The sequence below is a fragment of the Danio aesculapii genome, chromosome 4 (genome assembly GCF_903798145.1).
Source record: "Danio aesculapii chromosome 4, fDanAes4.1, whole genome shotgun sequence".
In the NCBI taxonomy this organism is placed as follows: domain Eukaryota; kingdom Metazoa; phylum Chordata; class Actinopteri; order Cypriniformes; family Danionidae; genus Danio; species Danio aesculapii.
In genome coordinates, this window is record NC_079438.1 from 17,156,739 (window position 1) to 17,181,343 (window position 24,605).

At 39.0% G+C, this 24,605-nt stretch overlaps 1 protein-coding gene and 1 pseudogene across 2 annotated transcripts; one reads left to right on the forward strand and one right to left on the reverse strand.

The window, feature by feature from the left end:
* The window catches only part of LOC130222042 (zinc finger protein 729-like), a 632,497-nt pseudogene that overhangs the window by 103,375 nt on the left and 504,517 nt on the right, over window positions 1-24,605 (reverse strand).
* Window positions 10,762-23,938, forward strand: LOC130222099 (gastrula zinc finger protein XlCGF57.1-like). 2 transcript variants are annotated; one of them, XM_056454728.1, is made up of 3 exons: window positions 10,762-10,847; window positions 11,373-11,463; window positions 21,127-23,938. In XM_056454728.1, the coding sequence occupies exons 2-3, from the start codon at window positions 11,409-11,411 to the stop codon at window positions 22,425-22,427; spliced, it is 1,356 nt and encodes a 451-aa protein (XP_056310703.1). In that variant the 5' UTR covers window positions 10,762-10,847; window positions 11,373-11,408; the 3' UTR covers window positions 22,428-23,938. The 2 variants fall into 2 exon arrangements, with proteins under 2 accessions (XP_056310703.1, XP_056310702.1); XM_056454727.1 differs by having other exon boundaries at window positions 10,796-10,847; window positions 11,341-11,463.

The window sequence follows — 24,605 nt, forward strand, 5'->3', positions numbered from 1 at the left end:
CCATACGATTATTCCTCATTTCTCTTTCTTCACAGGTTTACCTTTAGATTTGATGAAAATGTCTTCCTGAGTCATTTATATCCCAGTATTCCCGCCTTAAACTCTTTGTCTGTATCTTTATTATAGTTTTGACTTCAGCTTTACGTAATTTACCCTGAAGGTCTGTGTGTAAATGTGAGACTGTGTGGGTGTTTCCCAGTACTGCGTTGCGGCCTCTTTACTTCTCTCTTGCATGTTTCCTCCATCAAATCTAACATGTTCTCTCTAACTCTACAGTGTTCACATTAATCATGTTCCTGAACTCCATCAATGCTGAGTTTAGTCTAGTTTACATCACTTCCTCCTCTCTGTTTCTAACACACACACGTTTATTTGTCTCCACTAATATTTTAATGTTATATAAATGTCGTCTCTTCTTATCTTTATCCCAAACTCCTCACCATTCTGTCTTAATATTTCCCTTGTTAATAGATTTATTTCCTCCATCATCTGTCTTCCTCCTCTTCATCCTCTCCTGTGCAGATTGATCAGCGGTCTGATGTCCATGTGTTCCTCTATGTGCAGGTCTCCAGCAGAACTCAACCGTCCCTCTTTCTGATATATCCACCATACAGAAGTGTGAACAGCTCATGTGTTAAACCTCCTCTAGATGACCTGCGGCTGATTAAAGATGTTAAACTGATGCTGAGTCTGAACACATCAGCTCCAGGGTGAGCACTGGGATGGCAAAATAAAAGTAAAGGAGGTTACATTTAATATATTTACACTTATGGATATATGATTTCCAATAAGGCCATGCAGTGGCGCAGTAGGTAGTGCTGTCGCCTCACAGCAAGAAGGTCGCTGGTTTGAGCCTTAGCTGGTTCAGTTGGTGTTTCTGTGTGTTCTCCCTGTGTTTGCATGGTTTCCTCCTGATGCTCCGGTTTCCCCCACAGTCCAAAGACATGTGGTACAGGTGAATTGGGTAGGCTAAATTGTCAGTAGTGTATGAGTGTGTATGGATGTTTCCCAGAGATGTGTTGCCGCTGGAAGGGCATCTGCTGTGTAAAACTCATGCTGGATAAGTTGGTGGTTCATTTCGCTGTGGCGGCCCCAGATTAATAAAGGAACTAAGCCGAAAAGAAAATGAATGAATAATAAAATATACTCCAGTTTAATTAGATCACTGAGACTACTGTAAATTTCTTGAATTTCCAAACTGAATTGAGATTGGGTGTCGGATGATGTGTTCTGGACAGTTTCAAACTCCTCGCTCCACTTCAGAAAGCCGCCACTAAACCATGAACCATAACTGTTGGTTGCAGTTCATTGCCATTATAAAGCTCAGAACTGTCCGTGTTTTAAGCTCATTGTATTAATCTAAAAGATAAGGTAAATACACTTTCATGAATAACATTTTAATTAAATAAATGATCTATAAACACATCAAACTTAAAGACCATGGAGTAATGTTTCAGAAGGAAGAACACATTGCTGACTCCGCTTAGTTTTATGGGGTTAATGCTGAAGTAGTTCAATCGACATGCACATTCAATTGCATCTGGACAACATATTGGATGGATAGAAAGCACCAAGGCCTTAAATAAAAACAAATCAAATCTACTTTCAGGGGAAGCTTGCTTGTACAAAAAGTGTAGAATGATGCTGAGTAGTCAGGAAAAGTCACAAGAGCTGAAGCCAACTGACCAAAATACCGAACTGGGGGGTCAAGGCTATTGCTCTCATGGACAAAGCCCTTCATGTACCGTATGTCAACAGAAGTGCTGGTCACTTGTGCTTTTACTTCAATTAATAGCTGTTTTTTCTCTCTCAGTCCTGGAAGTCATGCTTTAAGTTTGTTATGCTGTGGGAGCATTCTGTTTAGTTTTATCTGTGAGGACAAAAGTAAGACTGGGCGTTAGAAAGCTCTAACAGTTACTCGGTATTCTACCAAAGAGTCATTGTGTTTTAACTAGACCGGCTCATCACAAATGCCTGAAGCACATCTGACTACATATGTTTCTGAAATCGGTTCAAATAAATTTAACCAAATGCAAATCACATTTACAGAGTGATGTAGCCCAGATCAGTGAGGCTTGCTAGCCATGTTAGTGAATTCAAACTAAAAACTAAGTTTGTCCCAGCCCTCGCCCCTTGGATTTCTTAAACCAGTAAGTGAATGAGGTTATAAGAGGTTTACATGTGATTTAACGTTCAGTGGAATGTTTGTGGAATTGTGGCACATTTTTATCACATGCATAAATGTGTGGTGGGAAAACAGAAGTATAGTGAGAACTTTCAACATTTCTGTAGAGTTTTCATTTCTATCCGTCATGTCTATGTGCAATATGTTGTTGTCATCCATCCATTAAAGAATAATCCAGATATAACTTCTTAGTATTATTTATTTGTTCGTTTACATCTCAACGCACTGGTATAACATCAGTGCCCCAAGGGAGAAGGATCACATGAAAGTAGTCGGAACTAAGTTCAACATTTCAACTAGTCAAAATAAAAGTCCCGTTCATTAACACTCGTGCACAACAAACTCTCGCACATTTTTAGCATACAACAGTAAGTAGTATAATCTAAAAAATAAGTAAACAAAATACATAAGAAAACATAAACTTATATGGTTAATGAGAACATATAACTCAACATTTCTGTCACAAATTAAGCTGTTTGTCATGTCCCTGAGGTACTTCTCTGAAATCGCATGTAGAAAAACATTAATAAAATGCTCACAGTGTCCACATTTTCAGTATTACTATTTATTTGAGTTCTTTTCTGGTGATAAATAAAAATACAATAAAAATAAGATTGTTTTAATATAAAAACAGGCTACAAAGTTATGTCCCTCAATATAAACTCAACCCTATTACGCTAACATTTTTCCACCTATAGCAATTTACATGTATTATTACATCGCAGACAGGAAGTGACATCATTCAGCTCTCTTTAACAGCATGGTGCAAAACAAGGCAAGATATATTTTAATTAATTTAATTTCTTTTATTTATTATGGTTAGGAGGGGGTACGGTCAAGCTAAGCATGATAGTTTTTTTTAAATTTCCAAACAATATGACATATTCTCGTTTAAGCGTTCGTTAGGTCCAGATTTACAATAGAGCTGAAGTATTAAAAGAGCAGAAATGATGCTGAAACCTTTGAACAACAGTGTATTATAAGGACGCTGTCTGGAATGTGGAGCCAGGAGAGCTGCTGTTAAATCTGCTGTGGAGTTACAATTCTCTCTCACACACACACAAACAGTCTCTCTCTCTCACACACACACACACACACACACACACACACACACACACACACAAACAGTCTCTCTCTCTCACACACACACACATACACACACAGTCTCTCTCTCAAACACACACACGCGCACACACACACACACACACACACACACACACACGTACACACACGCTCTCTCTCACACACACACACACACACGCTCACACACACACACACACACACACACACATACACACAAGGATTACAGCAGGAGCTCGCAAATGTAGGACCACACACACACACACACACACACACACACACACACACACTCGCACACACACACACACACACACACACACGAGGATTACAGCAGGACCACGCAAATGTAGGACTACACACACACACACACACACACGAGGATTACAGCAGGACCACGCAAATTTAGGACTACACACACACAGACACACACACGAGGATTACAGCAGGACCACGCAAATGTAGGACTACACACACACACTCACGCACACACACACACTCTCTCTCTCACACACACACACACACACACACACACTCTCTCTCTCTTACACACACATACACACACACAAACACTCACACACTTACAGACACGCGCACACACACACACACTCACACAGCTGTGGTTATAAATGTGTGTGTTCTTGTGTTCAGATGTCTGTTTCCTCACACTGGATCCAAACACAGCACACACTCGTCTCATTCTGTCTGAGGAGAACAGAGAGGTGAAGTGTGTGAGAGAGGAACAGCCGTATCCTGATCATCCAGACAGATTTGATGGTGTGTATCAGGTGTTGTGCAGAGAGAGTGTGTGTGGACGCTGTTACTGGGAGATTGACTGGAGTGGAGATCGTGGTGTGTGTATATCAGTGTCATATAAGAGCATCAGGAGGAAGGGAAGAGGTGATGAGTGTGCGTTTGGATATAATTCTCAGTCCTGGAGTTTGTTCTGCTCCTCCAGTTTCATATTCTGGCACAATGACACAGAGACTGATCTCCCAGTAGAGCCGCTCAGCAGGAGAATAGGAGTGTTTGTGGATCACAGTGCAGGAACTCAGATCTTCTACAACATCTATAGAGACACAATGAGCCTTGTAATACTTCAAATCTATTGTAATTCTGGATCTTACGAATGCTTTAAAACTCTAAATCTCTTGAGCATGTTCATCATCTGTTCTGTTTCTTCTTGTGATAAGTAGAGCAAGTTTTGCTGGAGCAACTAAACAGTGAATGAACTGCCATTTCAGTTTGTGTTTCTGACTATAGCCCGCTCCAGAATAAACTTACACTGAGTCAAATTCTCTCTACATTTCAGGAAACAATTTAGATGTCTTACCCAAACCACATATTCACAATGTTAGGCCTTAACATGGTTGGTACTCAGCAAGAATTGTTTTTTATATTTAATTGTTGAAATATTAATTTCACAGGGTTGAGAATACAGTGACGGTGTTGAAGACCGTAACAGGGTTGGGGGACACTTTAATTTCAATTTCAATTAGTTTTAATTATTTTGAAATTAAATCTAAGACTCAACCAAAACTTATTTATTTTAGTAAAACATTTAGCAAAGGCGTTAATCACACTGAGATTAAATTAAACCAAACTACAGTCAGAATTCAAGAAAGTGAACTGCTGCAGGTAACTGGACCATTAGTAACCTTTAAAAATGCTGATAAAGGCCTATGTTACCAAATATATTGCTGAACAGAACCTACAGTGAACAGGAGCAACAGGTAAATCATGTCTAAAACATTATTTGCTGGAACATACATAAAAAACTACAGCAGAAATTTCTTCTTAATGAAATGTTAATGAAAATTCTTAATAATAATAATAAAAATAAAATTATATATCCAGATGGGCTGGTCAGTGGTATTTCAGAAACTGCTGATGTATTGGGTTTTTCATGCACAACCATTTCTAAGGGAGAAAATATTCTGTGAGCGCAAATGCCTTGTTGATGCGGTCAGAAGAGAATGGCCAGACTGGTTCCAGCTGGTAGAAAGGCAACAGTAACTCAAATAAGCACTTGTTACAACCGAGATCTGCAGAAGAGAATCTCTGAACACACAACGCGTCCAACCTTGAGGCGGATGGGCTACAGCAGCAGAAGACCACCAGGGGATTCAACCAGGGATTCCTAAACCTTTCGATAGCTTAACCCTCTTCATCTAGAATATTAATATGAATGCCCTTAATGACCCCCTCTCTAAAGTTGGCTAATTGTCACATGACATGGAGATAAACAAATGAACCATTTACATAATTTAAGTATTTTATACTTTACATGTTCTGATTTTTTCAGCTTTTCATTAACTCATGATGAAACTCGCGACACATTCAATATGAAATCTGCTGCTGATATGGGTACCGTGCCTGACATTAAATTGTGTCAATGTTTAAGTGAAAACACTGCTTCAAATATTCTATCAGTGACAAAAAAGTTATAATACGAATATTTTTACTGAAATGTTTTTTTAATTAAAATTCTTGATAAATTAGGAGAATTTCTCAATCTTGTTACAGGTTTACAACCCAGAAACAATGACATGTGAAACAGGGTTGAGTGTGATGAGGTTGAGTTTTTAAAATAAAATGGCCTCTTCTCCTCGTGTGGTTTAAATGAGAAGGCCCCCATGGCAGCAATTAAACAAGAACATGTTATATTATTTGGAAAAAAAAAACAATAATATTCCATCTTAGTTTTACGTTACGGGGTTGAATTGTTAAGCTTGACCGTACCCTTCCTAATTATAATAAACATCATAAAATGTAAAGAAATGAAAATATATCTTGCCTTCTTCTGCACCATGCTGTTAGAAAGAGCTGAATGATGTCACTTTCTGTCTGTGATGTCATATAAGAGTGGAGAATTGCTGGCGTGAAGGGGTTGAGTTTATATTGAGGGACAGAACTTTGTAGCCTTTTTTATTTAAAAAAATCTTATTTTTTATTTTATTTTTATTTATTACCAGAAAAGAAAACTAATAAATAGTTGTAATACTGAAACAAAAATTAGACACTGTGTGCATTTTATTAATTTTTTTCTACATGCAGTCTCAAAGAAGTGCCTCTGGGACATGACAAACAGCTTGGTTTGTGTCAGAAATATTAAATTTTTTATGCTAAAAATGCTTTTAATGTAGAATTGTTTTGATTCATTTTAATGTACAAAGCAAATCAATGAAAAAAGCTTTTAAAATATATTTTTAGTCAACAACCACTTTCAAAAATACGGAGGACTGAAATATTACTATTTGCCAGGAATGACCCTAATATTATTACTGACAATGTTGCTAAAGAATGGCAGGAAATGTAGAATACAGATAATAAGAGACAACAAGAATATGAAAAAGAGAACCCTAGTGTGTGTGTTTATGTGTAAGAGAGAGAGAGCAGATGTGTAAAGTGGAAAACGAGGGAGAAATGTATGAATAAGTCATGACTGCAGCAGTAACTGGCAAAAAAATGAACAAAAAGTCTTTTATTTTGGCATGGCGTGTGACGTCGTAAGGCTGCGCCGCTTTCGCGCTGTGGTTTAACTGGAGAAAGGTTTGAGTTTTAAAACATTTACAAAAGAATAAAACACAGATATAACCGATTGATTAAAGTTTCAGGATTTTCACCCGATGCTAAATTATCCCAGTCAACAAATTTCCTTTGGCCCTGATCTGGCCCAAATCAACAGCTAAGATGTGGCCAGGTCAGTTAGTGTTCCCCAGCCCAGAACTGGCCCACATCCTTTTAGCCAGAACTGAACCAAAGTAGTGCCACAACTCCACCAAGCTTGAGCCAAGTAATACATTTTATGTGGCCCAGACGTGGGCCTTGTATTCAAGATTAGTTCGGAGTTCTGTGGCCCTTGTATGGTGTGTAAAGACTGATAAAGCCTTTTATCTCTTACATTGATTTTCAAATCTCCATCTGTTATGTGAACAGCAGTGTGTAGTAAAAAGTCTTTGATAAAAATGAAAGTTCTAAATAACAGTTTTTATTTGCAATATTTTAAACATTATAAATACATGTACAATGTTATAAAAGATTGCAAATAAAAGCTATTACTTTGAACTTTCTTTTTTAATAACACAAATAAATCTCTTTTACTCTCTCACATAAATCTTGTGCAGTGTGTTTTAGCATCAGATACTATTATCCCGATCAATTCAGCCATCATGAATGAGCAGTTATACAAATTAAAACTATTCTTTAACAGAAAATTTCTTGCATTTATCAGATCAGTCAACAAAAATAGTGCTTACAGTGTATTACCCTTGATGGAAAGATCTAAACTGTTAGTACGTTTTTATGCTGTTTAGTTCAAAATGAAAGTGAAACTGAAAGCAACACACTCTCGCTACCGACATCAACCAGCAGATGGAGCTCGGACACCACAAAAACTCAAACCCATTTATTATGTGCCACACATATTGCCATTTCCCTTGATTCAGCCATACGTTATTATTATCCAGTACATGTTTGCTCTTCTAAGACTACAACACAGTTATTTAAAATGGTAATAACACTTCACAATCAGAGAGATTTTATTTATCTCTTAAGTTAGCTTTAATTAATTAAAGATTCAGGATGTACCCAATGAATTCATTTTAAAGACTGTTCAATGTCATTTGCCAACGATATCTCACAGCAATTCCTGACTTTTTTATTTGGCTTGTACATTTGAATGTATAGGATCTCATTAGTACATTTTAGTATGATTAATTTGCTCATCCCTCACTACTTTATTACTTTTGCTTTTTTACTTTAGAGTTACTATTGCATCAATTAATGCTTTTAACTACATTTATTCAGTTTTATTTCAGAGATTAACATAATTTGAATTTTTTTTTAATTCTAGTGTTTAATTTAGAGTTACCGATGCATTGCTTATGGATTTAAATTAGATTCATTCAGTTTGATTCATGAGAACAGTTCATCTAATGACTTAAATGAACTTGCTTTTTTATTTTTAAAGTAAATTTTCATTATTTCACTAGTAAATGTTACAAAACAATTAAGCAAATTCAAAATTTTATAATTATATAATTAAAATAATTACTCAACTTCATTTATAAAATTACTTTATCAAATTGTCTGAGTCTACTTTAGTAACATTTACTTCATTCTTGAGTAAAAACGTTTACTCTAATAAAAAAATAATTGAAAGAGTGGATTTATTTCAGTGTTTTTTATTTAAGAATTGAGTAAATGTTGCTAAAAATAAGCATCAAATATTATAATTACAATACTTATTCGATTTTATTTCTGCAATTACTTTATTTCAATCTACTTATTTGTTTAGAAACATTTACTTAACATTTCTTTAACATTTACATAATTCTTAAAGTATTTTTCAACTTTAAAATGTAATCAACATTTTTAAGTTTAAATTTGTTTCACCCAATAAACTGAGTAGATGATAGTAAGAGTTTCTACAGTGTAGAGATAAAGATGAACTGAACTGGTGTCATTATTCAGCTCACTGCTCTTCATTTGATCAACAGTGCTCAGTTCTACTACACTGGGTGTCCCAACACTATGAGGGTGCTAGAAAACAGGATCAGGGACATGAAGCAACACACTTGATAACACAAAGGATGTGCGTATATTTAACACAGATTTACGATTTAGCTCAACCTTGGTACTGACCCTGCATCAGCTATAAAACAAATGGATCATCATCATGTGCCGTCATCTTTATTAATAGCTGCCTGATAAGCCATACCATTAACTGAATATTACCGTTTTACATATAAGAAACCATGTTAACAGGTATAGCTGTTCATGCCAATACCAACTTGATAGCCTAAAGCATTACATAAACAGGACCTGCCGTACATCTCTTAAGACAAATAAGCAAAGGTGTCTATAACAATACATGCTTGATTCCCCAGATCATTACAATCATTACATCTGAATGGTGCCTTTTCACACGTTTAAAAATAACAACCATTAGTAAGCATAGTTCTTCACTGGTATTGACCAGTTTAATACCTCAAATAATTATACATGTGAGGCGTAGTGGTGCAGTGGGTCACCTCACAGCAAGAAGGTCGCTGGTTTGAGCCTCAGCTGGGTCATTCGGCATTTCTGTGTGGAGTTTGCATGTTCTCCCCATGTTTACGTGAGTTTCCTCCAGGTGCTCTGGTTTCCCCCAAGTCCATAGACATGTGGAGTGAATGAGTGTGTATGCATGTTTCCCAGTAATGGTTTGCTGCTAGAAGGGCATCCACTGCATAAAGCATGTGCTAGATAAGTTGGCGGTTCATTCCACTATGGTGACCCCTGATTAATAAAGGGACTAAGCTGGAAAGAAAATGAATGCATAAATGAGTAATATCACACAGGTAGCAGTGCAACGTGGCCTTCTATCAGTTTTTGTATTTCTATTTGTTGTAATGGCCTGTTGTTATTGCAATAAAAAAATAAATGTAAAAAAGCTGTGCGATGTGGCTGTATATCAGCAGTGGTGGAAGGTGTGCATTATAGTGTACACTAGGCACTCGAGAACGAGTCCCTCTACCTATTGTTTCAATCCCCTGAGAACTTTGCTCATCTTCAAAACGCAAATGAAGACACTTTAGATGAAATCAGAGAGCTCCCTCGTCTGTCATAAACAGCAAGAGTCCCGAGATGCTCAAAGTCCAGAAAAGGAACCAAAAACAACAGTCCATGTGACTTTAGTGGTTCAATTGTAATCAAGTTCCAAGAACATTTTGTGTGCAAGAAAATGTTGAAAAAAGCAGCCAAAGTAGGAACTGTTGACCCATATAGTGGCTGTTTTTGCTCCTGTATTCTCTTCATTTGCATTCAGCAGAAGAAACTCAAACAGGTTTGGAACAAGTAGAGGATGAATAAATGACAGAATTGTAATTTGTATGTGAACTACCCCTTTAATGCTTCTGTAAGTAAAGGTAAATTAAATATTGTTACTGAAGATGTTGCTAAAGAATGGCAGGAAACGTGGAACAAAGGACGATTCATGTGAAAACAGAAACCATATATAAGCCTATGATGTTGTAGAAATAAAAAGAGGTCATAATTATGAGGATGAGATTTGGACTCAGATATTAATAGGAAGTAATGTTTGTGATTTAGAGCAGTTATGAGTAGAGACTTCACCAACTTTATTATATAAGAGAAATTAATGTAAAACTCGTACCATTCAGTCACTTAAATATATTATTCCAAAAACTCACACAAACAGGTAAAGAAATCTGAGATCTATTAGTAATTGAGTGAATGTCTTTGTTTGACATGTACTGAGAAGATTTGTGCAGTCAAATATAAAATAATGTATACAACTTCAGGGCCAGGCTTGAAATGAAATGAAATGAAGACAAATTAATCCTCTGTCCACAAATGTTTCTGATTGAGAAACAGTCTGCTTGAGCGCCTACAGGCAGCCAATCAGCTTTCTCTGAGCCATATACAGGCAGCCAATGAGCTTTCGCTGATCAGCGTGCAGGCAAATGTCCCGCCCATGGCGCTCAGTCTGAGGCGGAGATTGAAGAGTGCAGAGCTTTGCTGTTTGCTGTTTAATTCCTATAATTCCACTTATGTTACGAGTGTTGTGCGTCTATTCAAAGTAAGTGTATTATATCTGACCTTTGTAGCGTTCGCAGATTTGCTGAAATTATCTTGCGGCTTGAACTGCTTTTACATGTGTGCTTAATGCTAATATACTCTCTTGTTTTTAGCTCGAAGCTACGCTGTAAACACTTCTGTAATCCGTAACTCGCGGGTTATCTACAGGGTTTCTGCAGGGTCTTAACTTTCGGCCGTAAAAAGTCTTAAATTTACTGAAATAGTGTGTTGTAGGTCTTAAATCTTTTTTTAAACAGGTCTTAAATATCCTTTTTTCATGTATTGCTAGTAGAGCTTATAAGACTTTATCAGTGTTGTTGTTGTTTGTGTGTGTTAAAAAAACAATGATGTTTCAGAAAGAGTTATGATTGTCAATTATATATTGAATATTTAATACAAGTGTTGCCATGAATATAGCCAGTGCTGCTGATATGGCATTAAAATATAAATGTATGCAAACAGCATGTAATTAGAATAATTGTCTCCTCCTCCAGGTTAACTATAAACACTAAAATATTCCCATCAGGCTCCGTTGAAGACTTAATTGAAGGACAGCGAGAACATGAGCGATCCAGAACCCTGCAAAATTAAAAATGAAGACTCTGAACAACAAATAGGTTGGTGTTTAATACTGATCAGGGGCAGCGCGGAGGGTTGTTGGGCATCTGGGGCTTCAGATAGAGGTAAAGTTGGTTTTATATTAGCACATTCGTTCATTTAGCAGTCTCTATATTGTTTACCATGTTACTTTGAATATTCGATCAGAATTAGCATGCAAGTATGTAGGGCTGGGCGATATGGCAAAAAAAAAAAAAAAATCTAGTTTTTTTCATAAAGTTTGACCGATTCACGATTTCGATTTCGATTTTTTTTTTTATTGTGTAACTAGTCAACTTAAAACATTACAACAACATGACTGAAGTAACATTCTCTTTATAAGTAACTTGAAAAACCATCTGGTTAAAGAACATTGTATTTTTAATGGCCATGCCATACATAAATTGGTCAACAAGGTGTAAATAAATGTAAAACAAATTCACAAGTTAAATATCGTTGCAGAAGATTTGAATGAAATAAAGTAAATATTGTGCAATTTGAATTAAACATTAAATACTTCTGAATATATAGTAAGAAAATAACCATTTTAACCAATGTAAACATTACATCAGTCAACTCAAAAAGTTAAGCAAATTTAAAACAATTAAGCAAATTAAAAAAAAAAAAACTTTGTAGACCATCATGCAAACAAAGCATGTTGTTGATAAGTCACATGTAGCTGTTCTTTACAGGTTTCTTGAGAGAAAGTTCTGTCTGCAGTCTGACTGTATGGGCTGTATGGGCTAATGTAGTTTTACTACCTTCAATGGTGCAATTGCATATATTGATGAAGTATTGATACTTTGACTACAAAGTAAGCATAATAAAAATTTTCATTTGCTTTGTGTAAATTAAATATAAATTAAAGATTAAGTAGATTAGTTGATTTAACAAGACAATGTGTGCCTGTTAATAAAGTTTCTAATAACTACCTTTTCTAACAAAGGCAATAATTTTCATAATAAATAAAATGATTACTTACGTGCTGGTCATAAGCCATGTTTGTTAAGGTGATGATAAGATCATGTGAATTATGGTTCGTCGTTTAATCGGCGTCCAATCCCGGATAACTTGCGGAAAGGTAGAGTAGCCAATAGCGCTAGAGATAACAAGTGAACCAAGTCCCGCCCCAGGACTGACAAAATTCCAAAATGTTTCGCGCGAGCAGAGAGAAGAACCAGCGAGCGAGCGGAGAGAACTGATCGCGCGCGCGCTGTAGGCATGACCTCGCTCGCGAGAGCGTACATCGTGCGCACAGATGATGAGGTGCGCGCGCGGGACTTGTTTTCTTCGCGCTGGATCAGTTGAGCGCGCGCGTGAAGATCCCCTGTGCGCTCGCGAGCTGTAGTTTTCTCGCGTGTAGATCTGTAATCTGCTCACGGTTCACTTCTCCTCGCGCGCAAACATCACCGCTGCGCTCGATTAATATTGGCATTGATTTGCCGCCATAACATTCTCTGTTACATTCCTTCATAGAGCACCGTACTCTCACAAGTGAGCGGCTAATTAGGCGCGCCATCATGTGGTCGGACAATATTGCCTCTTATATTGTACCTAATTGTTTTATTTAAAAAAAATCGCGATACCTCGATTTAATGAAAAATTAAATCGTCTTAAAACGTAAATTCGAATTAATCGGAAAAATCGAAAGAATCGCCCAGCCCTACAAGTATGACTTAAACAACATTAACACTGTTTATTTGACTGTGAACAATGTTGTACATTGATAATCATTTGCTTCTAATATGATTTCACTATTTGAGCAAATAATACTTTAATAAAATTATATTATTAAGAGGAAAGTCTGAATGTGCAAATATAAAACCAACTTTACCGCTATGGGCTTCAGTCCCAATTGTTTTTTTCAAAGCCATGAATCTTTTGGGTTTAAGTTTTGTCAAAATGTAGTTTTTCCACACATTATGCAGAAATATTTAAACTGGTTAATTATTGCTTTACTACAGTATCAATAAAGCAATATCAGCTGGGCTTTCTCTACCTATTTTCTTTATTTAAGAGTTTTTAAATTTTTTATCAGAGGCAGCCCCACAGCAGCAAGCGCTTTCTGTCTCTCCTTTCTGAAAGCGAGTTTACACACACACACACACAACGTGGTCCTGCATAGCCACGTCTCCTGTCAGTCACTCAACAATTATCTCATCGCTGCACAACAATTGTACTTCATGTTTGTTACTGGCTTTAGTTTCATATTAAAGTAAGCTTGTTACTAGTTGCTATTGTAACTACACGCGCAAGAGTCAGGCAGTCTTGTCTTGCTTTATTTAAGATTTACCTCAGATTTTGTCTGACAGTTCCATATGATCTGACGAGATGCTACACGCACAGGCTGTTCTGATTAGCTGTGAGTTTTGATTGATTCATTCAGGTGTATCTATGTGAAAGTGAAGTCTGACAAAAATAAATATTCTCATCAGGAATAAAACCACCCGTTTTTATACCCGTGCTGACTCTGCCGAGCTGTAGCTATAAAGTTAGGTCTGCTACTGTTATTTTATACTGGGTAGGCTACTTCATTTATTTTATTATAACAATAATTTGCTGAAAATGATGCCTTAAATGAGCAGAATTTTAAGGGTAATTTAATCCAAATGATTACAGCCTCAACTATAAAAAAAACACAACTTGTAAGAATCCCATACCCGTTATATAATTTAATTTTGATTCCTCTTGTCCAATTTCTGCATGCCTATTTTTTCACCTGCAACGCTGCCAGAAACTTCACCGCTGGAGAGCACCTTCAATAATAATCTAAACATTTGTTTAGAGATGGACTGCAAGATGTGCTTAAAGGAGTGGCTACATGTTAGGGCTGCACGATTAATCTTATTATTATCACGATTATGATATTTGTGGCCCACGGTCAATATTTAAATATAGTCACGATTTTACAGTATAAACGCAGTTTTTTGTTTTGTTTTTTTCCCTAATGCATTTGCCTGACATGTAGACAGAAGACATTGTCCAATTGTTTCAATGTAAAAAAAAAAAAAAGTCATTATGGCCCTGTTCACGTGGGTATTCAGGTTCGTTTTAATCTGATGCAACTTTTATTATTTAAAAGAAAATAAAATGTAATTAAAAGTTTCAGATCAATAAAACTCAATTTAAAAATGAAATGACTAATTTCCTTTATTTACAATTAGACCATGAAATTTATTCTGTTTTACAGTTTTAATAGCTATATATGTTTTTTTTTTTAAATAACATTCATTTAACACATTTTAGCACACCGAAAGTAATTAAATTACCTGTCTTTTGATGAAAAAATTTATGCAAAGGATCAGGAATTGATCGCACGTGCAAAAAAAAAAAATCCTCCCAACACATGCATCACTCTCATGCCACACTTTCGAGGATAAATTTGTGTCTGTGTAAAATTTCAAATAATTGTCAATACCTGAAATAAACATCAAAAGAGTTTTTTAAAAAAACTAGAAATAACTAAAACTGTATTGTGTACATACAAAATTAACTGAAACTAACTAAAATCATAGCAAAAACCTCCTTCGTTTTGGTATTTGTAAATTTATTTAATACACAGTCTTACTGTAAGCCGTTTAGAAGTAAATCTAATTCGCGCTGCAGGTGTTTGACCCATACCGTACGGCACCTCAGAGTCTGTAATCCTGCTGCCATCGAGACGTTTCAACTCTCAAAGTCAGTCCTTGCTGTTGCTCTCGCCACAAAAACAAAGAGTGGACATGACAGCAGCACGGTGACGGCATTAAAGGCACTTAAAACTATTACTTTAACACATTTCAGGGCTTGACGCTTACTTTTTTCAGAAGGCGCACATGTGCTCCTAAGTTGGAGCACATTAAAGAATTTTAGGAGCGCAGTGAAAATATATAAAATAATTAGTGTTCTTGTGTAAAAAATTTACAAAAGGAGATGTTTAGAAGCAAAGCAGTTTCATTCATTTAAATACAATAAGTACAATATGTTTAATTTTACTGTAACGACAGCTTAAATAATATTTATTTATGATTTAAGCCGTATGGAGTATAGCTAGCGGTCCACAGCAGACTGGGATCAAATTGCTATAATGAAGGCCACTCTAAACGTCAAACTCAAGCCTAGGCAGCTTCTTTTTGAATTTTTTTTATCCACTTTCGAGCTGAAAAAAGCAGAAATGGGGAGTTCTTATTAAGTTATTGTTAAGTTGATACAAATGTGCAGTATGGTTAGTGCAGGGCATCACGGTGGCGGAGTGGGTAGCGCAATTACCCCACAGCAAAATGGTCACAAGTTCGAGTCTTGGCTGGGTCAGTTAGCATTTCTGTGTGTTTGTGAGTTTGTGTGTTGGCGTGGGTTTCGTCCGGGCACTCTGGTTCCCCCACAGTCCAAAGACATGCGCTATAGTTGAATTGAATAAGCTGAATTGGCTGTAGTGTATATGTGTGATTGCGGGAGTGTATGGGTGCTTCCCAGTGTTGGGTTGTGGCTGAAAGGGCATCCGCTGTGTAAAACATATGCTAGATAAGTTGGCGGTTCATTCCGCTGTGGCGACCCCTGATTAATAAAGGGACTAAGCTGAAAAGAAAACGAATGAATAAATGGTTAGTGCAAACATTCACATGACCAGAGCTATTTAATCTGTATTTGTATCATAAGAAAAGTATGGCTATCAATTGTCCCAAACAAAATATTGTTTTACACAGCGAATGCCCTTCCAGCTGCAACCCATCACTGGGCAAGAAAATATTGTTAATTATATAATAATATATATTGTACATATTGTCTTTAATATGCTATTAAATATACTTGCATTAGCTAGATTGAAACACACCTTTTCTCCACAGCACACAAAATATTGACTTTTAAGAATAATTTTATTTATCAAAATAGATTTTTTTTGCATAATATATTCCACCCTACTTCCAACATGGGAAAAGTATGACAATGTAAAGAAAGACACAAGTACAAACTCATGTGCAAAGCTGACTCTTTATCTGAGCCCTTTATCTTTCTGGGCTTTTGAAAGAAAAGCTGAATATCGAAATGCCTCGAAAGTTTCCTTCTGCCCCAAAGTAACACCATCCTCTCTATTAAACTAGTGGCTTTCAGCAACAGAATAATGTCTTTAATGACTACTTCTTATTTAATAGAAAAATAAAAGGTTTAACATTTAACACCCTTTAAATGGCACTGTTTCTTTTTAGTGTGTTTAAGTAAAAAAGTCTTACTATTCATGTGCACCACTGACAGGTCAAATCTGCTCTCTCTCTCTCTGCTGTTTTGTTGGAGCTGCTAAGAGATTAAGACGCACCGGCCAAAGTTTGACAATTAACGTTAATATCGAAAGCAGAATCTTGGACATGTCCTGAAAAAAGAGGATGTATTGTCGCCCCAAATAATGAGCTTGGCCAGTCAATTTAGGAAAAGGCTTATCTTTTCCACGTGTCCTCGTGCTTTTCTTACAGCAACTAAGGAATTTTAAGGATTTTTTATAATTTTTTTAATTTTACATCACATTTTAAGGAAGCGTTCAGAAAAAACAAAACACCAGTTTTACCGTGGTCGAGTGATTTAAGTAATCAATAAAAAGTCATAAAAAATTGCACATGTGCGACTAAATACATTTTCCAGCTTGAAAAAATATATATTTTCAACTCGAAATAATCCAATATATATTCTCATTCAGTTATTAGAACAGTAACACTAATATCAAATTTGAGAAGTGGTGAACGCTCTGGTTACTGAACTAACCTTCGTTCCCCAAAAAGGGGGGGGGTAACGCTAATCCCACTTATGGGAATTTCATTCAGAAAGCCAGTTTTCTGAAAGAGTATGTAAACGAGTCAATGAAATGCCAATGAATTGATGCTTGTTGCAATCAATTTAGCAGTAAAAAGCACATAAGATTTACGGATATAGATATTTTTTTCAGGAGCCGCAAGCGTTTAGATAATTTCTAGGAATTTAAATGCGACAGTCTGTTGGGAAATAGTGCAGTCCCGATAGGGAGGATGCTGCGGAGGCCACCTGCTACCCAAGTGGGGAGATATGGTGGCAAAAGAGTATATGGACTAGCCCTGAGAAGGGGGAGTATGCATATAATATATAAATATGGTTAGCGGAGAGGGAAGACACGGGTCCACCTCTGAGCAAGGACTGCACCGTAGCTGAACAGGCATATGGGATCGCCTAGTGGGGATCACACATAGCAGGCACCTATACCCAAAACGCGGGCTGACCAGAGGGCAGACCTTCAACGTAATGGGCCAGCGAGTGACTCCTCCGCTGAGTCAGTGCTGGGGGCCTCGTAGGAATCTCTGCAGGGCTCACCTAAGTGGGGAACTTTACTGACAGAGTGAATAAGCACACGTATCTCCGTGTTAGAGAGAATAGCGCAGCAAGCATGTTTCAACACCTTAATCGAGTTGTTTCCTCAATCATCAAGGGTTCCCTAATACCCTTGAGGAAACCGGCTCCACTTGCAGATTGTAAAACCTTGCAAATATATTGGGTGTTGCCCAGCCCGCAGCTCTACAGATGTCTGTTAGAGAGGTGCCGCGTGCATGCACCCAAGAGAATGCGATGCTCCGAGTGGAGTGCGCACGCACTTCTCGGGGACACTGCTCGCCCTGGTTCTGGTAAGCGAGGGAGATGGCATCCACTATCCAGTGAACCAACCTTTTTTGATACGGCACTTCCCTGCTGCCGACCACCATAACAGACGAAGAGCTGCTCAGATGATCTAAAGCTCTGAGTGCGGTCCAAATAAATTCGCAAAGCACGAACTGGACAAAGTAATGAAAGGGCTGGGTTTGCCTCCTCCGGGGGCAGCGCTTGCAGGCTCACTACCTGGTCTTTAAATGGTGTGGTAGGAACCTTGGGCACAAATCCTGGTCTCAAGACAACATGAGAGTAAGCTGGCCCGAATTCCAGGCACAAGTCACTGACCGAAAATGCCTCCAGGTCCCTGACCCTCTTAATCGATGCCAACACGATCAGCAGAGCTGTCTTCAGGGACAGAAATCTTAAAGATACTGAATCGAGTGGTTCGAAGGGATCTGTACGCAGGCTCGTGAGAACACGGGCGAGATCCAAAGAGGGCATGAGAGTGGGGCGGGGTGGATTAATTCGCCTAACGCCCCTGAGGAAACGGATGATGAGGTTATGCCTTCCCAAGGTGCTGCCAGCTGACGCATCATGATGAGCGGAGAGAGTAGCCACGTAACCTTGAGGGTGGAGGGCGGCAGCCTGCTCTCCAGCTTCTCTTGGAGGAAAGAAAGCACAACGCTGATCTGGCAATTTCGGTAGTCTTCTTTGCGAGAGATGCACCATTCAGTGAATAAACTCCACTTCGGGGCGTAGGTGCACCTAGTGGAGGGGGCTCTAGCCTGAGTGATAGTATTAACCACCGCAGTCAGTAGGTAACCTTAGTCTTCCTCGCATCTACGGACCACACGTGGAGGTTCCAAAGGGTGCCAGATATGGTGCCCTGTCCCTGAGAGAGTAGGTCGCGAGGAGGGAGAGTTCTGACATCCAGGTCAGGTTTGGCCAGAGGAGTGCAACTAACAAGACATGCTCCTCGTCCTCCATGACCTTGCACAGTAACTGCGCGAGCAGGCTCACTGGGGAAATGCATATTTGCGCATGCCCCGGGGCCAGATGTGGACCAGTACATAAGTGCCGAGAGAGCCCTCAGTCAGGGAAAAAAAACAACTGGCAATGAGCGTTGTCGAGGGAAGCAAAGAGATCGATCTGGGCTTCCCCGAATCGTGCCCATATCCGCTGAACGAACGTGGGGTGGAGTCTTCATTCTCTAAGACGTAAAGACTGCCGTGAGAGCACGTCAGCTGCACGGTTGAGCTCGCCTGGAATGTGAATGGCGCGCAGCAATTTCAGCCGAGTTGACTCCAGAGAAGCAGACGGCGGGCAAGCTGAGACATGCGGCGAGAGCGAATACCCCCCCATGCGGTTGATATACGCCACTGTGCTTTCCGTCCTGACCAGCACGTGCTGCTGCTCCAGCACCGGAAAAAAAATGGTGGAGAGCGAGGAACACTACCAACAGCTATAGGCGGTTGATATGCCAATGCAACTGGGTTCCTTTCCACAGGCAGCAGCTGCATTCCCGCAACACACAGCCCCCCGATCTTACATCCCTGCCGATATATAACTCCTATCATATCCAACTGCACTGCTGTGAATTCTTGGGTGAATTCACCGGCAGTGTCATCGACCAGGCCAGCCTGGGATATAGGGGAGTCAAGAAAGCGAACTTTGTCGACTCCGTGCATATCTTTGCCAGGTTTTAGACCGAGGTGGCGCTCCTGGACCACTAATGTGGCCATCGTCCTTCTCAGGGCACACACAGCGGACTTGAGGTCTGTGGAGCTCAGTCGGGGCTTGTAACAGGCCTGGCTTGGAACTACCCTCGTGCAGCTGGGCCAGCGCGCGTGCATGGACCCTAGTGTGCTGGGTGGAGGCAGCCTGGCCCTCGGCTGTGTTGGCTCTGGCTCCGGAGAGGCAGAAAACTGACACGCTTTGGATGGGAGACGAGGCAAACTCCAGCAGAAGAGGCACCATGCGAGCCCGCACTGACACGTACAATCTGGAGAATCGACCCGTACACCCTGGCTGCTCCACCATCAAGGGTGGTGAGGCGGAGGCGCTCGCAAAACGGGCAGATAAGAGTGCCCTCCAAGACTGCGTGAGCCCACTGTGCACTTCCGGGAAGAAAGGGATGGGAGGCTAGAAGGTCTTGCCTTTTTTCCTCCATATTCACCCATCTAGTTGGTCCAGCTGCGGGGCTGGGGGATAAACCATGCCTCTCCTTGCTTTTCTTGTGCTTTTTATTGCTAAATGGATTGCAACAAGCATCAGGTGCGCAAGCTGACACTGCTAATTCATTGGCATTTCATTGGCCCGTTTACATACTCTTTCAGACAATTAGCTTTCTGAACGAAATTCCCATAAGTGGAATAAATCCACTATAGCACTGAAGTTCCCCATCCGAAGGGGAACCGATGATACTGTGCATGCGTGATTCAGTGAACCGAACACGAACAACAGCACTGCGGGTAAACCGAGGGCTTAAATGAGAGGATCTGATGAAAAAAAAAAAAAGTTTATTTCATAACTGAAAATCATAATGGAATTTAAATAAGCGAATCATGCTTAAGTTGGGTTGCAAAACTTTACTGTAAAACATTTTTCAGATCATGGTGATGATTAAATTGCTATTGCTGGCTAGATAATTTTGTTATGTTGAGTCCTAACATCCATGTTAAATATCTGAACTTCCCATCACTACAGTGTATCTAATCTCAGAGCAGCCTTGCACACATATTGTACTTAAGTCTGCTATCTGGTGGGCTGTTGTATTTGAATTTGAGGATGGGTATGGTATTGGTAGACGATACTGTTCATGTATCCTCTAAATACAAATAGACTGACAGTTTCAATTTACTATAACTTCTATGTTAAGTGTCTTTTGGCACAATTTACATTGTAAAAGCAATAGATAAACAAAGATAAATTGGATTGAATCTGCTTAAATGTGTACATGTTAATGGACCAAACAAAATATGGTCTGATTTATTTTAATGTGCATCAAAATTACAGTGTGTGTAGCCAATGTTTCCAGTGTCTCTTCACTTTTCAGCTTTTGATTAGAGTTTTTAAGACTTAATGAAAACTTTTTTTTTCAGACCTAATTGAAGAGAATGAGGGGAATAAAGAGGAGGAACATTATATCAAAATTGAGGAAAAAACTCATTTACAGACTGATGGTATTTTGAAAAGGAGAGACAAGAATCGCTTCACCTGCACTCATTGTGGAAAGAGTTTTGGAAGTAAAGGCGATCTTACGATTCACATCAGGATCCACACTGAAGAGAAACCATTCACATGCACTCAGTGTGGGAAGAGTTTTAGCCAATCATCACACCTTAATCAACACATGATGATCCACACAGGAGAGAAACCATTCACATGCACTCAGTGTGGGAAAAGTTTCATCCGCTCATCATCCCTTAATCTACACATGATGAGCCACACTGGAGAGAAACCATTCACATGCAGTCAGTGTGGGAAGCGTTTCAGCCAATCATCACACCTTAATAAACATATGATGATCCACACTAGAGAGAAACCTTTCACATGCGCTCAGTGTGGGAAGAGTTTTAGCCAATCATCACGCCTTAATGAACACATGATGATCCACACAGGAGAGAAACCATTCACATGCTCTCAGTGTGGGAAGAGTTTCATCCGCTCATCATCCCTTAATCTACACATGATGAGCCACACTGGAGAGAAACCATTCAAATGCCTTCAGTGTGGGAAGAGTTTTTGCCAATCATCAAACCTTAATCTGCACATGATGAGCCACACTGGAGAGAAACCATTCAAATGCCTTCAGTGTGGGAAGAGTTTTTGCCAATCATCAAACCTTAATCTACACATGATGATCCACACAGGAGAGAAACCTTTCAAATGCACTCAGTGTGGGAAGAGTTTTAACTGCTTTTCGCACCTTAATCAACACATGAGGATCCACACTGGAGAGAAACCTTTCAAATGCACTCAGTGTGGGAAGAGTTTCAGACAGTCAACAAACTTTAATCTACACATGAGGAACCACACTGGAGAGAAACCATTCACATGCACTCAGTGTGGGAAGAGTTTCAGCCAATCAGCATCCCTTAATCAACACCTGAGGATCCACACTGGAGAGAAACCATTCACTTGCACTCAGTGTGGGAAGAGGTTCAGCCAATCATCATCCCTTAATCTACACATGAGGATCCACACTGGAGAGAAACCATTCACTTGCACTCAGTGTGGGAAGAGTTTCAGCCAATCATCAAACCTTAATCTACACATGAGGATCCACACTGGAGAGAAACCATTCACTTGCACTCAGTGTGGGAAGAGTTTCAGGCAATCATCAAACCTTAAGCTACACATGAGGATTCACACTGGAGAGAAACCATTCACTTGCACTTGAGCCGCGGTCACACTGGACTTTTCTCCCCTTAGACTTCCATTCATACGCACGTTAATGCGTCAGACCGGAAACGCAAGTTTGTGCGTCAAGTTTCGCAGTTCACTGCCTTGCAAAGATCAAGCTTTGTGAATTCTGACCTGCGAAATCGCATCACTTGACTGTGTGAGACCAATCGAAGATCAAAACATGACCTCTCTGGACAGAAATTTAAAATATGGACCAATCGCTCACTTTTTTAATGTCTAATCATCTTGTTTAATCCCGCTCCTTTTCGCAGCGCCATACAACAGAATTTCGCATGCTCAAACTCTAGTGTGACCGCAGCTTCGGTGTGGGATGAGTTTCAACCGATCATCAAACCTTAATGAACACATGAAGATCCACACTGGTGTGAAAGAGTATATGTGCTTGAGTGTGAGAAGACTTTTATTACAGCTCCAAAATTTAAACTGCACCAGACGATTCACACTGAAGAGACCGTACAAGTGTTCACACTTTGACGAAGTTTAATCGGTTAACACATCTGAAAACACAAAAGAGGATTCACACTGGAGAGAAACCGTACAGCTCTGATCAGTGTGTCTACAGAATTGGACAAAAAGTTGCACACATGACATGAATACAGCAAAACATTTTCCCACGTGCACAGGATGTTTTAATGTCTGAATAATGTTTTGAAAAGGCTGAGTGACGGCATACTGTTTTTCCAACATTCCTATGCTGCAGTAGGAGGGGTTGTAAATGTGTCGCTCTCCTCGCGTTTACTGTAAACACAATGATGGTGGCTGAGAGAAGAACAGTTTTATAAACATCTGGCAAACAGCACCTCTGCGGCTTAAAATCTCTCTTTGCAAGTGATTGTACAGGTGCGGATACATCTGTACTCCACTCTCCAGTGTATTTGTGTAACTAGTGTTGTTTTGGATGATGTTCACTGTCTGATTCCCTGAATGAGAAACATCAATGGGAAGACGCCGCACATCAAAGAAGGTGGAGCTCTAGGACAGTTAGTTTGCAGTATACCAGGGCCTCAACTTTAGAAAGCCCATTCAATTGTCCTATGTTGCATCTTTTATTAGTAAAGTTTCTTTACTTTTAGGTTCAAGATTCTTTCTAGTTTACTTCATTTACTTTATTGAGTAGAATACTTGATGAATATTTGATGATTTAGGCAGAGCAACAGGTATTAAGTTTTACAATATTAATACACTGTGATGATCCCAAGACTCCAGATTGGAGTATGTGGTAAATCCTGATTGGATGCCTGCATTACTCATCAATGGGTATAAAAAAAAGGATGTTGTGCTAGCTACCCCAAGACGCTGTGGCTACTCAGGAGTCCTCATGACAAGTCCTGCCATCTTATTGACTGTTTAACCTTATGGTTTTGTTTTGCATTACTTGTATCATGTAGTTAAAGTGTTGTTGTGATTATATCCTGAGTTTTTTTATCTTCATTATTATCCCTAGACATTTGTTGGTTGCTTTGATTAATTGTTTTATAAGTTACATTTTATAATAAATGATTTGCATTCAGGCTATTTTGTTGGCTCATCTCTTTTATGTTGCGACTCAAACAAGCGGGTCATAACACTTTGTAAAATGTGTTCGGTTGTATCCGAGATCTTGTCCTTTCAGTCATGACCATAGGTGAGAGTTGGAACCTAGTAGGAGTGATGCGCGAGATGTTTAAGGCTGAAGGCGTAATAATGAAGTAAATGCTCAGGAAGCCACAACCCTTTTTATCAACTGGCTGTTGCAATGTACTCCAATGCTACCTAGGGTGCTTATTGTTCCAGTGAAATTAATTGACTAAATTATCATACTGTTTTAAATATTGGAAATAAATATTTACAGTTATATACTGAAGCAGAGAAGTAACTTTAGGAAGGCAATTCATTTTGAGTATGTAGTTTGTTATTTTGAGTACCTCAGAGCAGTGGTTCTCAATTCTGGTGCTTGTGCTAAATGAGTTGACAACAGTCCCAAATAAATTTTAGCTCTTATTACTAGATCTTAGAATCACACCTGAGAAACCACAAAAGCAGAGATTTGGCTTATCTTAATCCGCTTAAGATCAATTTGCACCAGATCAGCAAGAGACAACATTTGTTTTCTTCGCCGACTGGCCTCAACGAAACATGGCGTTCCTGATTGGTTGGTGACTCGGCTTTAGTG

Excerpts from the sequence above, each read along its gene's own strand:
- LOC130222099 (XM_056454728.1), top strand. The coding sequence starts at position 11,409 with ATGAGCGATCCAGAACCCTGCAAAATTAAAAATGAAGACTCTGAACAA. Across the intron at positions 11,464-21,126 it reads AGACTCTGAACAACAAATAG|ACCTAATTGAAGAGAATGAG; the intron begins GTTGGTGTTTAA and ends TTTTTTTTTCAG.